The 23,080-nt window shown below is 40.1% G+C and overlaps 1 protein-coding gene across 1 annotated transcript in view; it reads left to right on the plus strand.

Moving 5' to 3' along the window:
* Positions 1-13,301, plus strand: part of ZC3H14 (zinc finger CCCH-type containing 14) — a 30,739-nt gene extending 17,438 nt beyond the window's left edge. The window contains exons 8-17 of the mRNA XM_063117945.1: positions 23-123; positions 3,156-3,311; positions 5,775-5,849; positions 6,546-6,705; positions 7,636-7,859; positions 9,012-9,132; positions 9,977-10,113; positions 11,272-11,366; positions 12,639-12,745; positions 13,023-13,301. Of these exons, the coding sequence (XP_062974015.1) occupies positions 23-123; positions 3,156-3,311; positions 5,775-5,849; positions 6,546-6,705; positions 7,636-7,859; positions 9,012-9,132; positions 9,977-10,113; positions 11,272-11,366; positions 12,639-12,745; positions 13,023-13,029 (1,183 nt within the window). The 3' untranslated portion in view covers positions 13,030-13,301. The remainder of the gene's footprint in view (positions 1-22; positions 124-3,155; positions 3,312-5,774; positions 5,850-6,545; positions 6,706-7,635; positions 7,860-9,011; positions 9,133-9,976; positions 10,114-11,271; positions 11,367-12,638; positions 12,746-13,022) is intronic.
* Positions 13,302-23,080: the final 9,779 nt, after the last annotated feature.

Raw genomic sequence — 23,080 nt, forward strand, 5'->3', positions numbered from 1 at the left:
CTTTGTGTTTCGGTCCTTCCAGACCTTCATTGCCACCTTCCAAACAGGCCAATAAGAATTTAATATTGAAAGCTATTTCTGAAGCTCAGGAGTCGGTTACAAAAACAACTAATTATGCTACAGGTAAATTACTTTGGTTTGGCAGAGATGCATGATCTTTATGCCCAAGTGAATCTGTGTGGTTGGGGGGGGGGGAGTTAAACCTAAATTACAATTTATCAGGAAGTTCAACGTTTATCAGCTCTAGCTTGAATGATGATGACAGTTTTCTGTCCCACTATAGCAGTGTTAGGATGTTTGTGTTTTCAACAATTACTGCTTTTATGAATGGTCATTCTGCTTGTCTTGCATACATTTAAGCTTTAACATAGGATAACTCTTCATAATCTTATGGTGTTTAGTCCATGAAAGCTTATGCCATAATAAATTGGTTAGTTTTTAAGGTACTATTAGGCTCTTTGCTTCACTGCAGGAGACTAACATGAGTTTCCCTCTGGAAGATTAGTTTTGATTTGACAATTAAGATACCAGTCTCATGGATTAGTTTTGGGTGTTTTTTTTTTTGCAATATCACAAGCACAAGGTTGCTGCTTAACTGGTGCTAAACTAGGGAGGGCAGAAGTTCCACCATTTTTATGGAAAAGCTCCCACAATCCCTTTCAGGACATATCTGTACAACAGACTCACAGCACAATCCTATACCTGTTTACTTACTATGTTGTGTTAGTTTACGAGGCACATTCTTTTCTCCAGGGAATCCTGGGAACTGTAGTTCTATGAAGTGGCTAGAAATCTTCAGCACAGAATTTTCAGCACACTCACCAAACCACAGTTCCCATTAAACTTTGTGTGGGGGGGAACCCCAATGATTAAACTGATATAAATCTGATTTAAGTCAATATGCAGATCTGTCTGTAAGTCTTTAAAATACTTATATATTTTATTTATTGCATTTAGATCCCACCTCTTCTAGCCAATGGCTCTCAAACAGTTGCTTGTTGTTTTAAACTGTATCACAATAGTAAAAACAGCCCATGAAACAGAACATTAAAACTGTGCATTAATGATCAAGCATTGTAATCAGAGAATTGTGAGTCCCATAATAGTATTCTGGTTCTGGCAGGGCTTTCAGTGGACATGGCCCAAATAAGCAAGGACTGCGGGAAGTACTGGCAAAACCTCCAGAGGCTGTTACTGGGTGAGCAATGGGTCTAAAGCAGTGGTTCCCAAAGTGGGCGGTACCGCCCCCTTGGGGGTGGGTGGGATTGCATAGGGGGGCGCTAAGAGGCAAAGGGGCAGCAGGGGGGTGCTCGAGTTGGTCTTTTCCGAGAAGCGCCTCTGCAGAAGGTCTAAAAACCCAGGGACATTTTTATGGGAGAAGGTAGTTTGGTCCCAAGCCATATAGGGGAAGAATCCGCATATGTATTAATACCGTTTAAGGAGAGTCATTTTAACGGTGAATTGAAATGTTTCAAGAGCACCAAAACGCTAATGAAGAGACATACACTGCTTGGTGTGCTCCGCCACGCGGGCTGCAAAACAGAGGTGTTTGCTCTCTTTTCCCTCTCTCCCTTGGCAAACCTGTGGCAGGTGCTTCCCATTTAAAGGGGCCATTCTCAACAGCTCAGCTCAGCTCCTCCGCCCAGCTGCTGCCGCCGCTGCTCAGCCTGGGCGCCCAGACTATCAGGATCCAGAGGAGTGCAGCCCCTTTAAATGGGTTTTAGCATGGTCTGCCTACTTCACTCCAAGCAAAGAAATTGACTCCAGATTACTAAACGTGGTGATTTAAGACTCATGTTAAGTGACTTTAAACCAGACATTGGGAAACTGGTATCACTTCATCAAGCCCATTCATCACATTAAGAATTTACAGTATAGTGAGGTACTGTACCGTAGTTACTAAATGTGATATCTAATATTCTTGCTGAATGACTATCAGACTTTGAAAAGATGATATCAATGGATCAAGTTAAACAATTATATTTAATTGGATAAACTAAAAAAAATGTAATTGGATTTTGAATAAGTATTCAGTTAGTTGTTACTGTTTTGAATTTTATTACTATCTTCGTTAGTGGGTAATTGAAAACTGCTATTCTGAATAGTGATTTTTATAGTGTAGGGTAGGGGGTGCTGGGCATGAGTTTGTGGAACCAAGGGGGCGTTTACCTGAAAAAGTTTGGGAACCACTGGTCTAAAGCCTGATGCAAACTTCAGTGCAGTGGGATGGGCGATAATGTCTCTGTTTATGTTGCCACTGCTGCCAGCTGGCTGGCCAGGGCATAAGCACTGTGAGTCAGAAGATGTCAGGGAGACAAATTTCTTCCAAACCAGCATATAAAAATGAAAGCAGACGTTTATAAACACCATGGAAAACAAAGGAGCAAGTTAGTGGAGAGAGACAAGAATCACCAGTTAAGAAGAAATTTGCCCCACCTCCTCTAATTTCAGTTATCTGTAGACTTTTGAGTGTTTTGCTCTTCGTGTTATAGTGTGTTTGGTTTTCAGTGATGAGGATCTGTGTTTTTTCTTCTTGTTTAAAACAGCCTATTCTGAGAAGTTAGCAAAGTCTGGGATTAGAGGTGAACAGTAAGAAGGAAGGAGGAGTTCAGATTTTGGTTTCTGGGCACTACCTACAAAGTTGAGGGAAGCTGGACCTGAGTTCATCAGAAACTAAGCCACTGCCCAAAAGCTTTTGTTGCTTTAGGAAGAAGAAATAATGTGCGTTCAGCTTCCTTCAATTCTCTGCCTTGGCATTCTAAGGATATTTATTCCAAGCAAGAGACAATGGGCAGTATCTTTGCATTGTACAAGCGGACATTTGTGCTGGCCCAGCAGCAGCGTTGTGCACTGCCCAGTGTTGCCACTGTAGCCGTGCAATCCTAAACATGTTTACTCAGAAATTTGTCCCATTGAATCCAGTGGAGCTCACTTCCTGCTAAATAGGTTTAGGATTGCACTGTAGGGCAGATACTGCACCTCCAACCTTTTAAATGAAAACCCAGAAAGTCAGTCTGAAAACCATGCTTTCTATAATGATGAACTGCCATTTTGGCAGGATGTTTGGAGACCTCCATTACTTTTGTGATAAAGCATCGGTGGTCTTTCGCTCAATGCATAACACACTTCATGGTTTCTTTTTGGTTTATGGAAAGTCCCACCGAAGCAAACAGTTCCCGTGGCTCCCAGAACTCGGACTTCCCATGAGGAAGCCCTCTTGGAAGTGCTTCATGGGCAGAGCCAAGCATCCAGAGTGAACCCTCAGATACAGGAAGAAGAACCAAGGGAACAAACATTAGGGAGAGTTTCAGGTAATGGTGAATATGCTGTTCTGCTTCTCTGTTCTCTTCCCTGGAAGCATGGGCTAGGCTGATTAACCTGCTGATTAGCAGGCATGTGGAATTTTGTAGTGGAACCTTTTCTGATGTGAGGAGGACTCTCAATCCTGGAAGACTCAGATTCTCGCATAATCCTCCTCCACCTGTTTCATTTTGGACTGTATTTGTTTGAAAATAGTCTCTCTCTGTGCATAGAAGGAATGGGGGATTTCCATCATGGAATCAAAAAATATACTCTTTAATTCGGATATGCATCTTTAATTATGAATGTAAGCTGTTTTGAATGCCAGTAGAAAGGCACAGGACAGATTAAATACATAGGAACAAGGGAATTGCCATGTTGATTTCAATGTGGAAATCTAAGAACATAAGAAAAGGCTTCCTGGATTTGATCGAAGACATAACTAGGCTTATTCTCCTGTTTCTCAAATTGCCAGCCAGCTGCTTCCAGGAAACCCACCAATAGCACTTGAAGACAATGCCTGTCACCTGCTGTCCGCAACTGGTATTAAGTGACTTATATTCCCTCTGAAGTTGGAGGTGTCAGTTAGCCATCAAAACTAATAGCCATTGATTTGGCCTATCCTCTGTGAATTTATTGAATTCCTTTTTCAAGCTATCTAAAGGCACAGTCCTATGACCAGCATGGCTGGCTGGAGAATGCTGGGAGTTATAGACTTTTTCCCTGTCTAAATATGCATAGGATTGCACCCTAAACTAATCACCTTGACCCTGTGAGCAAAAAGTAGCTAGCATAATGAGAGAAGCGAAGATACAATGTGAGAGCTAAAAATTTGCTTCCAGACTCCAGCTAGGTAGAACCCAGGAGTAGCGTATCATCCAAAGAGGCCAAAATCTACCAGCATTGTGCTTATTGCAAGAATAAGCCAAAGATGATTGTAAGAGAATTCCATACCTTGTGTAGAGATGTAAACATTTCTAGAAATTTTGAGGCCATGGGGAAAAACTGAAATTTTTGGGGAAATTGTAAATTAAGCGTTATTTTTTTAGTGCTCTTTATAGTTCTAAAGCCACTGCTGCTTTTAGTCAGCCTTCCCCAACCTGGTATCTTCCAGATACTTTGAATTTCAGCTCCCATCAGCCTCAGGCCGATGGCCAGAAATGTTTATTTATATTTATTTATTTATCATACTTATACCCCGCTCCTCAGCCAAAAAAGGCTCTCGGAGCAGCTTATACTTAGCAAAAAAGACAGTCCCTGCCCTCAGGCTTACAATCTAATAAAGACATGACACACAAGGAAAAGGAGTCAAGGAGGGAGGGAGGGAGGAGAGAGAAAGAGAGAGAGAGAGAGAGAGAGAGAGAGAGAAATGTTGGGCCCTGTAGACCAAAAATGTCTGGAGGTCACCAGACTGGGGGGGGGGGACTGATTTTGTTTCTAAAGTTATTTTATGTATAACTTTGTTTGCTCATGAAATTATTATATTTTAAAACTTTTAGAAGTAAACGCAGTAAACTTGTAATTATTGTCTGAATAGATTAGAACTACAGAATCAGAAATGCAGGACTTAGAACAAAACCAAAACTGTCAAGAAGGCACATTTACTGTCAGGAATGTAGAGTGGTGACTCTACTTACGTGTTGGGAAACGGCACATAAATATCTATTGGTAGAATATACTTTAGATCAATAATTTTAATAAAAAATGAAAGAAATAATTATGCTGGGAATCTCACAAAGAGGATTTAAAAGCATTTCCCCTACTGGCTTCATTATTTCCAGACATTTTATATCTCTAATCTTTCTATAAAAGCATTCTTATTACATAGTTTTTAGAAATTATTTTGCGGCACGTAAAAACTGAGAAACAATATAAAAATATTTTGTCTTAAATTTTAAAAGAAAGTATTTCACAATCCAAACCTGTTCCATTTGGTGGTGGTGGTGGGGAACCAAAACGGGCCTCGGAAAAAACCGCTTCCCCCCAATTTTTCCAGTGTTTTTCCAAGCCTTCGCATCTCTAGACAAAACTAGGCTGACAACTGTTACCCAGAGGACCTTTTCTTCTGTCACCCCCAGACTGCGAAATGGCCTGCCGGAGAAGATTTGTCAGCTTAGTACTCTCTCTTTGAGTTTAAGACAGCCGTAAAGACGAGTCTCTTCCAGCAGGCCTACCCAGATGAATTTTAAACCAAGAATTTTCATATGTCTTGATCGTTATGTTGATATTGTATTGGTTTTATATGCTCTTTTAAATAATTTAATGTATTTCATTTATATTGTATTGTTGTACTAATGTTGTTCTCTGCCTCGATCCAAAGTGAGACGTGGGTAAAAAATAAATTATTATTATTATTATTATTATTATTATTATTGAAACAAAGGCACTAGAATGGAGGAAGTTACTGTATATCTAATCCCTAACTCACATTGAACAGGCAGCAAAGGTCTTTTTTTATTCCATATTTATTTTAGGAACCCAGCAAAGACAGCTCTTTTCCCGTCTGCAGATTGAGCCAGGCATTGAAGAGGTGTTGCAAAAATCCCAAGGTTAGCTGTGGTTATTATTGTTTTATTTAAGTCCTAAACTTAATGTTTTAATAAAACTGAAATTCCTTCTGAACCTCCTCCAAATATCCCATTCTCGCTCTCCAGGACTCTGTAGAAGGCTGCCCCCCCTTTCCACTCAAGCCACCAATTGATTGGTGATTTCCTGGTTTTTGTGTGTTCCCGCACCTGCATCCCACCGCATTTCCAAATGCCCCTCCTAAGATTTAGTTACTGGCAGCAAAAGTTTTAATATGCTGGTATTTTTGGTCCCTCCCCTTTTGCCTTGGCTCCTCCCACCACCGGAATGCAGCCCTCGAGACTTTCTCCAGAATGGAATTTGGCCTGTGGGCTGCCAGAGGTTTGACACTCCTACTTTAAAAGTCTGCTGGGCTTTCTGAGGCCAAAAGGGAGTGTGCAAACCACTAGTTGTAAACCGCCCAGAGAGCAGCAGCGGGGTGGGTGGGGTGTATATAAATGTAATTAAATAAATAAATAAATAGCGCAATGCCAGCTGAACCTCTGTGGCTTGCTTATACAGCTCAGTCTACACTGCAGGGAAGAAACTTCCCACTTCGATGCTCACTTGGGCAGACTTTATGTCTATGTTTATTCTCGTTAAATAGCTCCACACTTTCTCACATTTGGGGAGATTGCCTCAAAGTGACTTGAACGCTTTTGCTATTTCCACCACCTTAGATTATTATGACTTGGAATCAATGGTTCACACAGACACAAGATCATTTATCCTGAAGAAACCCAAGCTGTCTGAGGACATCATGGTGCCCCAGAACCTGGAAGCGGGGAACAGGACCACGGAGGCCTTGCAGGCTCTTTCAGGACGACTGATTCAGACAAGGTAATGAGGGATTCCTTGAAATTCGATAAGGGTTAACAAGTTTGGGGTAGCGTCTCACATTGCCACTCTGCGAGATGGGGCACAAGCAGATACATGAGAATAGTGAGGCTTGATCTTGAGTTGCCTCGTAGGGAAGCATCAACACTTCTGTGAATTGGGCTGCTTAGCTTTGAAGATGCCACGGCTCTTTTGCTAGAGGAGAGGGAGTCATGGTGAGTTGTCCCTGTTGCTCTTCACTGGTTTGTTTCTCCTGCCCTCAAATGGCTTATTAAGCCCCAAAGTTATTCACAAACTGCTAGCATGTTGCAAGGGATGAACTCATTAAATGAAAGTCTCCTTTGAGCCTGAAGGACCCACCCAGGGAAGCAGCTAAGGGCAGGTGGTTGTGCCCCATCTCTGCTTTGAGGGCAGTCCAGTGTTTTCCAGTCACTCCTAATGTAGCAATGCAGAAGGATTACCTGCCCTCGGAGGAGGCTGGCTGGCTGGCTGGCTGGCTGGCACTCTGCACATGCCACAGCTCTTGCAGTCAGAAGGCCCGCTTAGAGCAGTGGCTCTCACAGGTTCCCCTCTTTCTACAATCTAGAATAAAGCATTTATTTATTGTATTCTTTATTGTATTTCTATAACGCCTTTCTGAGACAAAACAAAAAGTTCAAAACATAAGAAAGACAAAACACAAAACCCTTTGAGGGGTGAGAGTCAAGGGTCTCTTCCATTTTACCTTGGTGGAGGTGGGGGGGGCGGGGCGGGAGTGCATATCCGAGGTTTGAGGGAAATGTAAAGTGCTTTAGAGATCTTTAAAAAACACACACCAGATCCCAATCAGTGAACTTTTTGCGGATGGCCATGAACTGTGTGTAATCACTCTGTATCGCTGGCATCAATATTTCAGTAGCTTTGATGTTTCTTCTGTGTTCTCCTCTCTTGTAGAGAGCAGCTTGTGCAGTCAGAGAAACCTGCTAGTCCCAAGTTCATAGTCACTTTGGATGGAGTTCCCAGCCCTCCCGGCTACTTGTCTGATCAAGAGGAGGAGGAACTGAGCCTTATGGAAGGAGTACGGCCTGTTCCCCCGAAAGCAACAGCTAGCAAAGGATTACGAAACCTTCGTGCACAGCAGATGCACATTATAGCCAGGCAGCTGGAGAGCACTGATGGTAATACTCCCACCTAAAGTGGATAAGCTCCGTTCGTTAGTGTGATTGCAACACATCTTTGTTTTCATGGCTTTGTTTCATGGCTCAAGCTAAACCAGCAGCAGGAATGCAGTGACTGAACAGCAGGCCAAATTGCCGTGATGGTGCTTTCCAACAGATTTCTTACGTGACCTTTGACCCATCGGCTCTGTCTGGCTGTAATTGGCAAATGGCAGAGTCTCAGATGGCTCCACCATCCTTAGCTTTATGGGGTCATGTATATTTTGTACATGTTAGATCAGGGGTTTTCAAACCGTGGTCCAGAGAGTCTTGTGGTTTCTTGGGAGTTCATCAGGGGTTGAAACAGCAACATCTAATGTGGTGGTGCACCACCTTTTCGGCCTTGAAGGCTATCGGTAGTATTGTGTGTAGGGATGCACATGCACTTGCATGCATGCTTATGAGCACACCCCATACACTCTTCAATTTTTTTACACACAAGCCCACATACACACATTCTTACATATAGAGCCAACACTTTCCCTTGAAATGTAGAATCAGGCCCTCTTGAGTATTAGTTTCTGGAGTTTCCTTCAGAAAACAGGCCCTCCAAGTGCTGTTTCCTAGAATGTCCTCTGGGAAGCAGGATTTCTGTGTTTTGATTCCTAGAGCGTTCCCTGAAAAGCAGGCCCTCTCAATGCTTGTTCCTAGAGCGTCCTCTGGGAAACCCTTAGAGAGAGGGTGGGGGCACCATTTTGAATTTCTGCTTCAGGTGCCAAAATGTCTTCATCCAGCCCTGAATTAAGGTCAGTTTTGATGCTGTTTGGGATGGGAGGAAATTGTGATAAAAGCAGTGGTTTAAATCTGCATGATACTATCTACAATTATGCAAAATGCAATTGTTATGTAAGTTATTGCATCTCTTCATTATATATTATTCCTTCTGTTCTCATTCTCACCGCTCCGAAATTTTTTCACACCGCTCCGAAATTTTTTCGATGAGGAGCGGTATATAAATATTCTAAATAAATAAATAAATTAAATTTAGGATTGGGGAAGTTGATGTAGGCCAGTGCATTCTAAGTTCTCTATGGTTTCAATGTGTGTAAATAATCCTTATGATGTCAGCTCTCTGGAATTTAACCCAGCTGCCTCTTCGGTTTCTCTCCACAGTGGAGATGGAGGATGTGGGCATCCTACACAAATTGGAGAAAGTCCCTGAGCGCTGCAAGTACTGGCCTGCCTGCAAAAATGGAGACGAATGTGCCTTCCATCATCCCACACTGCCGTGCAAGTCAGTTTCCCGTTGCAGCTTGATTTAATTTGGCCTCTTTGTCTTCAAACACAGCGGTAACAGTAATTGGGATTGGGTGCAAGAGGTCGTAGCCCCATCCCTCAGCCTTGGTGTTGAGGAAAGCCTCTGTTGCAACTCCTTGCCACAGAATATGGCTATGGCCACGGCCTCTAGCTTAAATGGCAAAAGGGGATTGGACAAATGTGTGGAGGAGGGTAAATCCGTCATTGGCTGTCAGCCGTAACATAGCTACATGGAGCCATATTGTCTTTTATGCCCTGCTTGTGGGGTTTCCATTATGGGAAACAGGATCCTAGACTAGACGGTCATTTGGTCTGATCCAGCAGGGCTCCTCTTACGTTCTCCTTGCACAAGAAGCAACTGGGGGAGCATGTTGGCAAAGGAGATGGGTTCTTTCCTGATTGGTTTACGTGTGGGGAAAGTCTCTCCGCATGCCCAGTGAGGCTTCAGAGACCTGTTTTGGTACTTTTTGCACCCATTTTGGAGTTTGGGGATTGAAGTGCAGGGTAGGGGGAGGCAAGTAGCTGATTGATTTTTTGGCATGGCTGCATCTCGTGGATACATTTCTTGCTACTTTGATCTCTCTAAGCTTGTTAACGTTTGTCCATTCATCATTTGAATATGGAAAGCCTTTTTTTTTTAAAAAAAAAATCAGCGCTATGGTCTTGTCTTCCTTTAGAATTCCAGCCTGAGAACCCAAATGTCTTGGTTTATGTAGAAGTGTTTCAACACTAGAACGGATTGTAGGCATTATTTTACAGGTGGGTGCAGTCTAGCAAGTTTACTCAGCAGGAATAATGTTAGTTTTTCCTCCACATTTCAGAGCCTTTCCTAATTGCAAATTTGCTGACAAGTGCTTGTTCATCCATCCAAACTGTAAATATGACGCCAAGTGCGCCAAGCCAGACTGCCCATACACTCACGCCAGTCGGCGGACCCCACTTCCGCCTCCTAAACCAGGTAAAGTTTTCTTACTGTTCCAGGGTTGATGTGGGCGTGCTAGATAAGAATGTGTGAGCAACAGCTCACTCCTGGGTGGCTGCAATAATTGTTGGAAATACAACAGTATGGTACTAGCACTACATGATGCTTGCCGTTACCCAGCAATAAAAGGCTTGTGTGACAACTAATGCTCTATACAAGTCACAACTCCAAAAGTATGCAGTGCTCGTTGGATTCCTGCATTGAGCAGGGGGTTGGACTCGATGACCTTATAGGCCCCTTCCAACTCTTGAACTCCCCAAGAAGCAGAAGCAACACCAGCTAACAACTCAACAAACCAATACACAACAACCGGTGCAAAATGCACAGGGGAAAGTTGTTGCAACTGCTGGAAGCAGTGTACATTACGATATGTATTTCTTGTGCTTTGTGATGTCTAGATTGCGACCATATAGGATGCTAAGCTGACAGATTTTTGTTCAATGGGTATAATTCAAGAGCAACTGTCCGATTGTTTTCTAGCCTGGCACAGCAGAACAGGGGGCCATGCCACTTTCCTGGACTCAACCCTTTTGGTGGCCAGAAACCGACAACAGTGTGAAGTTGCGGGGGTGGGTGGATTCTTTTCTTTCTCCCTTTGCGAAGACTGGGACGGGCCCAGTGTCATGAACTTGCTGCTTCCGTGGCCTCTTTGGCAGACCCAAGGCTCCCTCATCTGTGTTCCTCATCCCATTTCTTTTCAACTTGGGCCTCTGCATTTTTTGAGCCATTCTTTCATTTCACATGCCCTGAAATTTGACAGGAAGCTGCATAGAAGTGGTTCTATGTTTCAATTAGCTGCTGTATCTTTCTGGAGCAAACAGAGCTTCAGTTTTGAATGACTAATTTTATTTATTATATTCATAGTCTGCCTTCCTTACATTATGGAGCAAGCAGCTGTGTGCATAAGGTTCTAACGCTATCTCCCATTTGGGCACTGACTGGTCTAAACCTACTTAGCAACAGCAAGGTTGCTGCCTTGTTTGCCTCGGATTTCCCTTAATTGAATGTTAGGAGTTGCGTCAGCCAGGAGTCAAAATCACATAGATGTTGGCAATGCATGCAGTTATTTAATTAAACATTCACTTTTGTGCTTGGTATTAATTTATTTCCTGTCTCCATCAATTGCTTTCACAGCTCCACCTCCAGTACCACCACCATCTTCTACCAGCCAGCTTTGCAGATATTTCCCAGCGTGCAAGAAAATGGAATGCCCTTTCTACCATCCCAAAGTAAGTACCATACTTAATTTCTTCTGCAGGGGGATTTTGAAAAGTTAGGCCAAAGTCTAAACATCTCATGCTGGCACCTAAAGTTTTTATTCTGATCCCGAAGAATGATAATTTAATAATTGCTATTAATGTTTCCTGTCGTCAAGAGTATCTTATATAGTGATTGAAGACTGTCTACAAACAGTGCAGGCATCAGTCTGGAAGGAGTGGAGGAGAGAACTAGACATGAAGGAATGGAGAAAAAAATAAGGGGATGGATGTACAAGAGAGTGAGGGAGAGATTGCGCACACAAGAGGGAGTTAGAGCAATGCCGTGCGCATGAGACATATGAATAGCGTGCAAATAAGACCGTTAAAAATTGCAAAAAAGAAAAGGCGGGAAGGGGGGTAGGGAATAGAGAGACATGTCTGTGATAGCGAGAGCTGCATTAACAGTGGGACAATGATGAAACAGGAAAGATCAGTCTCCTGATTAGGTATGTAGGTGCAGGGGATAATTGCAGGACATTCAGGACATCCCAAGATGTCTGTCTGCATTTATTTTTGCAAAAAACAGGCTAATGTTTATTAAAATTAACCTAGCGCCTTATATGAAAATATGATTTAAAAGAAAAACACAGGCAGATTGTAGCTTGGATACATCTCTACAAAAACAGGTCAAGAGAGTTGAAGAATTGTGAGACAGTAAACCAAACGTTAAAATAGCGATTGCTGGAATTATTGCTTTCAAGTAGCTGTCTTATTCACCAGTGACTGTAGATTGTAAGGCTTCAGACAAGGCTCTATCTTGTATCCTGCTTTTATTTTCCTTTTCCTGTAAGATTTCTTGTACTTTCAAATTCAGCATTTTGGAACTTCCAATCTCACCATCCTGTGTTGCACTCTAGGGTGTGTCTCCCGTAGGCATCATCAAGTGATGGCTTGCATGGGTAAATGGAATACGGATGACACTACAGATAGGACTATCGTATCATCTCAAATGCAAGGCACACATTCATTTGTTAGTAATTAAGTTTTAAGAAAGTGTTATCCATGTATTTTTTTAGTGTTATGCATGTATTTTTGAACTGGTCATAGGAATTAAATTTAAACAGCCACAGAAGTGGAAGCTTTCCAACCGGTGTTTAGATGACCCAGCTTAGGAACTTGACATTAAAAGCATTTCATACTTCTAAGCAACATATCCAAGTAATATATAGCACAGGGATTAATCAGGCTAAACTGAACTGTCTTGCAATAGCTTTTTCTGAATCCTTTCATTTATCTTCTTAGCATTGTAGGTTTAATACCCAGTGTACCAGAGTAGACTGCACATTCTACCACCCTGCTGTTTCTGTACCACCACGTCATGCCTTGAAATGGACTCGAACCCAAACTAGGTAATTGAATTCTCCTACTGTGTTGAGTCACATACTAATCAAACATGAAAATACGCAATCAAGAATTCAGCTGCTTGGCAAAAAATAAAAAGAAATTTATATAAGAACAGTTCTTTATTGCATGCTGAAAACTCTTTATTTTTCTACGCTTTTCCTGTTCCTGATTTTGAAGTATTTGGGGCTTGCTGATTTTTAGGGCAGGACGATAATTATCATATTACCTTTATAGGGAGGCAACATTTGCTAATTTTCTCTCTCCATTCTCTGTTTTTTCCAGTGAATAATTCACACAACCCATTCATTAAATTTCTCCATTGTACTATGATGGATATTCGCTAACGGAACAAGATGCTGTAAAAGTTATCACATATGCCAGGCCTTGAATATATATTGTTTCCTAAATGAAGTTGATTGCATACTTGAAATATGTAATTTTCAAACTTGTATATTTAATAACTGGTTTTACATATTTTTTACTGTAAAAAAATGTCTGTAGGGAAGAGAATTTTGCTTTAACCTTAATTAAAATGTCAAGGCAAGGAATTTATCCTACTTATATTGGGCTACTGTCTTTTTTCCCTTTGCCTGCAGTTTTACAAAGTTTAAGACTAGAAGAGATTTTGTTAGGTATTACAAAGAATTTTTTTCTTGGGGAAAAAGCTCTTAGGTAATATTGAATGGCTCATATATGCTTTTATGAAAACACTTTCAGTATGGGCATCCTCCTTTTCTTGAGGTTTCTCCTTTATTTCTTTAAGGAAAACATAGGAAATGTTTCCCATTTAACCAGGATTTGAGACCAGAATTTGAAGTTGGGCAATAAGCTGGTTAAGACATGATCCGTTAACCTTAAGTCCTTGACATAGCCTTCAGCCAGGTGGTGAGGACAAGGAGCAACTGCAGGGAGAGAGCATGCAGTCCTACACCCCACGTTGCATCTGTACCAGCGTTCAATGCAGTAATCTGGATGGCCAGTTTCAGGAATTAAAAAGTGTAGCAAGCCCTGTTGTAAATTGCTTCATTGTAATAACTGTTTGCCTTTGATTGGAGAAAGAACTCTTATCACACTATAAGCCCATGGGTAGATCTAATTGACAGAAATTAGTACTCTGTTAGGCTCCTTAGGATTTAATATAAAAGATTAAGCAGTAACACGAATGACATTTTTATTAAATCTTTTGTATCTTTTGGGGAACTACATTTTCACAAAAATATACAAAAGATAATATTCTGTACAAATATTTACATTAGATATCAGAAAAACAGCTCCACATTTTAAACTTAGATTTCACAAATATAGTCTTGAATTCTGAAATTTAACACTTGAGGAAATTATGTTGAAATCTTTTAAGGTTGCAGATAATGTATTTAAAGTCCAGTTCATACCAGTTATTTGTTTATTAAAAAAATTAATGTATGGGGGGAAACCCTCTGGTTTAACTGTTACACTTTTAAATAACAAACTATAGGATTGTTTGATCACAAGGATTAGCTCTTTATGATGAAATCCCCAAAGGGAATACACAACCTTTATTACAGTATCAAATTAACACACACCTTTGGGTTATTTTGATGTAAGATATATACTTTTTTTGGTTAAAGCAAGGATTGTCTGACAAACACTTCAGAGTGAAATGTAGTGGACCTAGAAAAAAAATAGTTACCTTTGTAAACTCAGTGAAATATACTAAAACAGACAGATTGAGGGACATAATAAAAAAGCTTTTTAAAAATGAGGAACAGTGACAAAAATGTGGTGTCTCCAGCCAATGAAAGCTGTTTTCAATTGATTAAAAAATACTTTAGGGTTATTTGAAAATATTCAAATAATTTTCCTAGCTGTGTCAGTCTTTCTATACATTACTATGGAACTGCTTTCAAACAGCAGGGAGTTACTCCTATTTCACTGAATAATAACTGGCTGTTTTGCTGAGCTCTCAAACGGAGAAGTCTGCATTCTTCCAGCTGTCAGTGGTTTTCATAGCATTCGGGCAATTTCAGCCCTTTGTGGCAGCAGCTCGCTGAAGCAGGCGATTTTAAGTTGCCAACTCATGTTAGGCCAGTACACATCATTGCACCCTACCTACCTACCTACCCCACCCCCTAATCTGGATTCATACAAACAAAGCCAAAGGGCCTGTTCAGAAGACTGCTTAAACCATGGCTTTAACCATGGTGAATAAGGCTTTTTGCTTTATTCACCATGGTTAAAGCCATGGTTTAAGTGTCTTCTGAACACAGCCTGACTTTCTGGCTTAACCACCGTGGTTGAAGCCATGGTTTAATGTGTCTTCTGAATGGTGCCAATCAAACTCCTCACATTTTAACTGCATTCCCAGTGCCTCTCATTCTGATCCAAAATATATTTATATGGAAACAAGTCCTCTTGATTTCAGTGCAACTTACTTCAAAATCAGTGGCATAGGGGATATCAAGTAAGAATTGGATCTAGGTGTCTACCCTTCCATCTGCATGATTTTTAAGGATCCCTCTCCTGCCACACCACAGCTCACACTAGTCAGTAGGGTTTCCTTCTCTCTAGCATTTTCAGGGGGCTGGAGGGGTTGGCATAGGCAGGAGGGAGTAAGCAAGTCCATTCTGGTCACTGAAATTGATCCAGAGTAAATCTGGATCCAACCCTCTGTGGGCATATTTAGAGTAAGTGTTTAGATTTCACCAGCAGAATGGAAAGCGTAACTACTTTAGCCACTTGTTATCTTCCTTAGCTACTTGTAATCTGACCCATTAAAGACACAGATTTTTTCCTATGTTGTAATGCAAATTTGTTTCAGATTTATGTAACTTCATATCAGTTTTGTACACATTATTAAGTAAATTGTTAAAACTGGTTTCCCCATTAATTTAACACACACACACATACACACAGAGCAGACAACCAATTCATACTGTCAGAATTTTACACCAGTTCCATCTTAAGATCATATGGACTACAATTTTGCCCTAAGTGATTTATCTTGAGTCACATTTATATGAAAATGCACCTAAACTGTCATTTATAATTTTTTTGCAAATAAAACTTTTTTCAATTCAAGGTTCTCTATTCAAGAATTCATTTAATAGTAGCTATTATGAAGCTTTGAATGTAAGCAGCAGTTCTATTTAAATTACCACAGTTGCTCCAACCCCCAAAGCACAACATCATAATGGAATACTTGCAATAAAATGAAGAACAAATTGAGTGTGGAAAGCATTGATAGCACCAAGTTTTTTCAAAACAGTGAAACACAAAGTGATGGAGTTTGTGCAAGATTTCATGCATTTGGGTTTTTGGTTTTAAAAAAAGTAGTTTACAGGATTCTCAGAATATTCACTGACCTTCATGGCCTTAGCAGGGTACACTTGGAACCAATATTCATGCTTCACCATAAAGATGAGTTTACACTCAACACATTTTGATACAAACAAAAAGGCTTTCTGAAACTAAAGGATTTATACTGGGTAAAATAGTTGGATTCGACATCAGCCGCTTCCTTTTGAGCAGTTTTAATAATGGGATTGCTTATTTAAAATTGTCTGTATATTTTGTTTTAATTTTTTTTTGGGGGGGGGGAATTGACTAAAGGCTTGTCCTCTAAAATTAACTAACTCAAAAGAACCCATGGAGAATGATACTTCTGAAATGACTGGGCTTTCCTTTTCCTTTTTTAAAATTTATGGTGAAGCTAAAATATGTCCCCAATAAGGATGCCATACTTCACAATAGCTTCACAAATGGAGTGAAATCAGGTTGCTCTCCGGATAAAATGACTATCCAACAGCAATGGTTCTTAGAAGTGTGAGGTAGGCCTCTCCCAAGTGGTTTCCAGGGCATTTGCAAGCTCTGGACAGGAGGCTGGTTGAGAAGGATCAGGATATCCTCACAATACAGACGCTTGTGGTGTGTCACAGCCTGTACTGTCTGCAAGGTTGGAGATGTATTTCTAGCAACGTTTTGTTTCTCTCCTGTAACCTCTTAAATCATGTTGCTCCCTACCCACATCCTTCCTATATGGCTTTTCTACTTCCATATTTGCATGTTCACATATCAAGAACAAGTCAGCATGGTCAGGTGACCACCTTTCTTTAACGCTACAAATAGGGAGCCTTGCAACTGTATTAATGTTAGGAAGTTGGCATGATATCCAACAGAATGGTGGAAAACCAACTCTCAGAGGTTTGTACTCTGTTTGGAACTATAATAGATTGCAGTTGGTCTTGGAAGAAAAGCTGAGTCTAAGGGCAGTTTTTGCCTGACTTTTTATAAAAAATAGCAGCCCGTTATAGGATCTGTACCTCTCACCCTCTTTAGAAGACAGATTTTGAAACTTGTCTGAAGTATGTTACCTATGGAATATCTATGGTATTAAGACAATTCAGACCATTCCAGCAATCTAGCTATGTGCCGAAGTCTTTATTACTTAAAAGTAACTTACTGGAATTTATCAGTGGAATTGTCTGTAGAAGAGCCTACCTAACGTGTTCCAGGAGATTGTTTTAGAAATTGGTAAACGTATTAGTTTGTCCTAATAAACTAGTAAATTCCTTTCCTCCTCTCCGATACCAAATATACGGATGACATGAAGAGAAAAAGGTGAGTATGTGTCCAGGTTGAGGGAAGTCAATATGAGAGTATCATTGTATTCACAGAGGATATAGACCAGGAATTACTGCTTACTCATGCGCTGTAATGAAGACGAAGTATTACAAAGCTATAAATTAGTATGGTGACATTCAGTATTTGAAGTAATATCTGTACAATGCAGTTTTGAATAAACTGATCTTATACTTGTCTAGTATAAAACAAGTTATTTGGATTCTAATAGTTGCTTTTAAATAAATATATTCTGTCTGCATTGCTTGGCTTCTAGAATATCAGGGCATAGTAGTTGCCATTGTCTCCACATATTACAAATGTTTACACCTGAAGGGCAATTATCAACAGTTTATTCAAAATAATTTGATGCACGTGTGATGGCTTGGATCTGGGATTTCAGCTCATTAAATGCCTTCTAACTTCTGGGCCATTTGTGTGACCAATACTTTTATTTCAATCAGCAAGAACATCTTGTCTCAGTAGTAATGAACCCTGTTCAACTATTATTTTCTGTTTTGTAAGGACGTAAGGGGAACTAACTATTACAGTGGGAACATTACAGTAAATAGATTAGTAGTCCTCTATGGCTTATGTCAAGCTGTTCTTGAAACTGAAGCAAATTTCAAAACCAGTTTGTATTACAGCATGAGGCCCTACGGTTCAAAATAAATAAGTAGCTTGGGATATGGACCATTTCATAGCCAATACTTGTATTCCACACTTGAAACCCCTGGAAGAAGGCATCTGGAGGCTTGGGCTACAATGTCACCAATATGTGGATAACTTAGTTTCCACCTCCAAATCTCAGGGAGGCAGTTTGGGGATGGATGAAGGCGAATAAACCGAAGCTGAATCCAGGCAAATTGGAAGTACTGTGGCTGGGGAAATCTGATCTGAATAGAGGTTTTCAGGTGGTATTGGAGTGGTTGTACACTACCAGAAGGACCAAGTCTGTCGCTTGGGGGGGTCCTTCTAGACTTGTCACTGACAGTGGAGATAGAAGTAGCAACAGTAGCCAGGAGTGCCATTTACCAACTTTTTTCTCTAGAAAGCGAACATAGCCTCAGTTATGTATGCCTTAGTTGCATCCCGACTGGACCACCATAATATCTTTGTGAGGCTGCCTTTGAAGATGTGTCAGACATTTCAGCTGGTACAATATGTGGCTGCTCATATCCTATTGGAGCTAGACAAATAATATTACATCTAGTCTGTACCAACTGCACTGGTTGTCAGTGTGTTTCTGGCCCAATTCAAGTGTCTAGGTGGCTTGAATTACTGCCATCTTGAAATGAACCTACCTGTGCTTTACTGTTGTCTTCAGAGACCCCACGTACTGATCAGAGACCCCCACCTACTCATGAAAGTTGGCAGGCACTAGAGAAAAGGCCTTTGCAACATTTGACCCTACCCTATGGAATTCCCCAAGATAGATACGGCTGGCTCCATTTGTGACTGCTTTTAAGAGGGCTTTAAAAACATATTTGTTCTTGCTGGCTTTTAATTGAAAAGGTTTTGTGGTAACTGGTGCTGTTATATATTTCAAACTGTCTTTTATTTTAACTAGATTATTTTAAAATAGTTTAAATTTAAGGTGCTTTATAACTTACTTTGGGAAGTCTATGGCCGTGAAGGTGGCTAAAAAACATACTAAACTAAACTCACTAATATATACAAAATTTTGGCAAATTACAATATGAACATTTTTTCCTAAAGAACTTCCCATATGGAATAGAAGTTCTCTGTATTTCCTTCCACTACCCTCATAAAATAACATGCCTTTTCTTTTGTGTTGAATTATCTCCCTCCTGCAGTGTGACAGGTACATCCTTAATGGTGTTTTAGTGCTTGTTGAAAATGCATCTGTTCACCTAGGCATTTCCTGATTTTCATACTTAGCTTAGTAGATTTTAGGTTTTTTTTATCTTTGTATTTAATTGTCGTTTTAATTAACTTTGTACACTGCCCTGTGATTTGATAATTAAATGCGATAGGCAAATATTTAAAATAAATAAATAAAATGTGCAGTGCAGTCCCAATTTATATTCTATTTTATTTCTTGAGGAAGAAATAACCTGTATTATACATTGTATGCAAATAGTGGAAAGAAAATGTGTGCCCATCCACCATTTGAAAAAGTATTGGCTGGGTAAGCATGCAAAGTATTAAAATGTGCTCCCTGATTTATCCTTCTTGTTGATAAGGTGCTAAAGCATGAGTTTCAAAGCCAAGGCTTCTATTTAGAAGCTCAAAAGAAACAAAACCAGGAAAAGGATTGAGTTTGCTCAGATCACAGTGATTGGTGCGCATAGTAGGCTTTGGCAGGCTCCCATGTTGATCTGTACTGACAACACGTGGACAGGAGGAGAAAGGTTTCTTATTCTAACCTAAGAGACTGTAGGGTAGAATAAGAAACATTTACAAGCATAGCACATGCAATACACTGCAATGGGTACTCAAATCAAGAAAACATGGCAGTAGCTACATGGCAAATATCAGTTTGATCTACAATATTGATTTTCTGCGTTAGTAAGGATAGTGCATTTAGGAAAGTTGAGATGTTCACTATCCATAACAAAGTCAGCATTTTTCTGTCGAAAGTCCATGAGCAAAATGCCACTGGAAACTAAGACCTTCTTTGGACATAATGGTGGTTTTCAGTGACAATTAAACTACGAATTAGAGATGCGTGCTATGCACAAGCTGCTTCCAGTTTCTAGAAATAACCTACGAATGCAGCAGTCATAAGTTGTTTGATGTCCAAACCTGGACACTTGGAGTAGTTTGTGGGTTAAATTTTTATTTTATTTTATTACATTTAATAAAATAAAACATGCCCCATAGCCGAATTTCTCTGGGCGGTTTACAGAAGTTAAAAACCGTGAACATTAAAAACAAGTATACAAAATTTTAACAACCCCAAGCTAACTCAAGAACAAACCATGGGTTTCTAGAAACTGGAAACTGCTTGCAGATAGTATGCATGCAATTTGTGGGTTTATTAACTCACAATTTGCCACCAAAACCCACTGTTATTGTCCAAAAAGGGCCCAAGTCTTGTTACAGTAGTCTCATTATCAGAAATGCTTTATATCGGAAGGTTGTCACATAAAAGAGGGCAAAAAGCTTTCTCATTTGAAATAGCCATTATCATGAATCAATGAAGATTAATAAAAAGGCTAAGTGCTCTAGAAAAATAAAAAGTTTAGCTAAAAAGTCTGTTTTGTGCAGGCTCAACTTCTTACTACTTCATTACAGTATTTAAAACCTTTTTTCCTCACCAGATTGCTCTTAGAACTATGAACCTACAAAGTTTTACAAGCAAGAATGAGATTATTTCATTCAAAGTAACTTGTAGATATTTTATAATTTGTGGCATTTTTAACATGAACTGACCATTCAGGAAGGTTCATGCACTGTTTGTTCTGTTAACAGACCAATTATAAGGTGTGGGGTTTTTTTTGCTTTTTGTTTGTGATTACTGTTGAAGTATTCAAGGGTAAGGATTTATCATGATGGGAATGAGGCACAGGAAACCAGAGGTCTGCACACTCCCCTTCCTTCTCCAGCATGGCCAAAAGGAGTTCAGAAGCTATCATATCTGTTTTTGATTGTTTAATGTGAACCTGTCAAGCTCTGGTTAACTGTGATTGTTTGAAACAAAGGCCATAGCTAGACCTAAGGTTTATCCCTGGATCGTCCAGGGGTCAAACCTGTTCATCTAGGTGACACACAGGGGATCCAGTGCTCAGGCAGGGGTGAACCCTGGATGATCCCAGGATAAACCTTAGGTCTAGCTGTGGCCAAACTAACTTCCAACCATGGGATATAAAACTGGCTTGTTTCTACAAACAATAGTTTAAGATTAACCATAGTGTAGTTTTTGGATGTAATGCTAAACTGCAGTTAATAAAAAGCAGAAATGAAAGCTTCTGATCTTGCAACTTCGCCAGAGGAGAGCCTGGTGCTTGCTGCAGCTTGTTCCAATAAACAATTTACAGAGGCTGCGTTTGGCCATCATGATAAACCATGGTCTACCATGATGGCCTAACACAGCCTCTGTAAATTACTACAATTATGTTGGTTTCACTATGGGATGTGGCGATTCCCTTCAATGGATTTCAAGCTTTTGGCAGTGCTTAGTTGAGCTACTCTCATAACACAGGAGAACTGCACAAACAAAGGGGGCTCTGGCTGCCATTGACTGAGCTGCTTTTATGCCAGAGAGGGTTAGACTAGGCAGAAGGTTCTAAAAATGTAATGGACCTAAACAAGTAGAAAGTTATTTTATATTCAAACATTAATTATTTCATAATCCTTGAGAGTAGAAAAAGTTGATAAAGGAACTGAAATCATACTTAAGATAAGCTACATCATTACACATGTTATTATGTATTTGGTGATGAGAATAGCATTCTGATCAGATTTGTAATCAGTTTGGCTGGGGAAGTATGGCTTGGTACATGAAAGAAGATTCTTGGGAATACTTGAAATCACTTAATGTGGATTAATTACTCCCTAAATAAAATGTTCATTACTCTGCGGTATGGTTACAATGATAAAAGATAGGAAACACACACGCACCCAGTTTTTAGGTGAATTTGGCAAAATGCCACATTAGTGTTTCTACATACAAAATCAAAGAGTGGTAGTCTGATTGTAGATCAACATGGAATATACGTACATGTTGCATTGGATAGAATTAAAACTACTTTTATATTTAGTTTAATCTATGCCGCATGATGCAAGGATATTTTTAAAATATGAAAAGGTATAGGTAGCACTGATTTAGAGAATCTGAGCCCTACAGCAGGCTGTAGAACTCCTGCATTCATAGTAATCACTGAGCCTTTTGGGGTTGGGGTGGTGAAGCCTTTCAAAAGTCATAGGCAGAGCTATGGAATGAGGGTGCCTGGAATCAAATCAACTCTTGAAAGGCTTCATTCAGAGTCAGAGTACCTCCCAGCACTCATTATCACCTATTAGTGAGGAGGAAAGAACAGTACTCCAATATCTGCTCTACCTAACACCTGAAACTCTCACAGATACATGGGATGCCAAGACTCTGCATGCAATGGACTGTACCAGAGGCATAAATGTCTTTCTAGGCATGCACTGTTCAGGATATCAACATTTTTTGTGCAGTTGGTAGCTTTGTTTCCTTTTTTCTTAATAAACCATAGACTAGCAGTCTTCAACTGGTCCAGACCCACTTCAGACTCATGGGACCCACTTTCATAATTTCAGAATTGCCCAATATGATGGCAACAGTTTTGCCACAACCCATCTAGACTGGTCACGTGACTCACTTTTGGTTTGTGACCCACCAGTTGAAGACTACTGCCATAGTAGACTACAGCTACACTCCTGGTTAATTTGCCTTTCCAAAATATCTTATTATGAGGGTGAAGTGGCACTGTTTTCAGTAAAGCTTTCCAGAGCACAGCAATGGCCTGCTTTACAGCGTGACTGTGTAATCCATTTAAATTGACAAGAGTGTCTGCTCAACTTCTAGCAGGAGTTTATAGTTCCAGAAATGGCGTCCTTTATCACCTGTAATTTACTGGTTTAGAATATTGATACTAAGGAGTACAGGAGAGAGTTTTCAGCATATAAGATTATTTTGAAGTTACAGCTAGATGTTAGAACTAATTCACACATACAGCACTCACATTACAAAATCCCCTAACTAGCCACCTTGTGTGTAACTTTTCCATGTGTAAGTAGATGTTGACATGGCG

Source organism: Elgaria multicarinata, chromosome 2, assembly GCF_023053635.1.
Source record: "Elgaria multicarinata webbii isolate HBS135686 ecotype San Diego chromosome 2, rElgMul1.1.pri, whole genome shotgun sequence".
Lineage (NCBI taxonomy): Eukaryota > Metazoa > Chordata > Lepidosauria > Squamata > Anguidae > Elgaria > Elgaria multicarinata.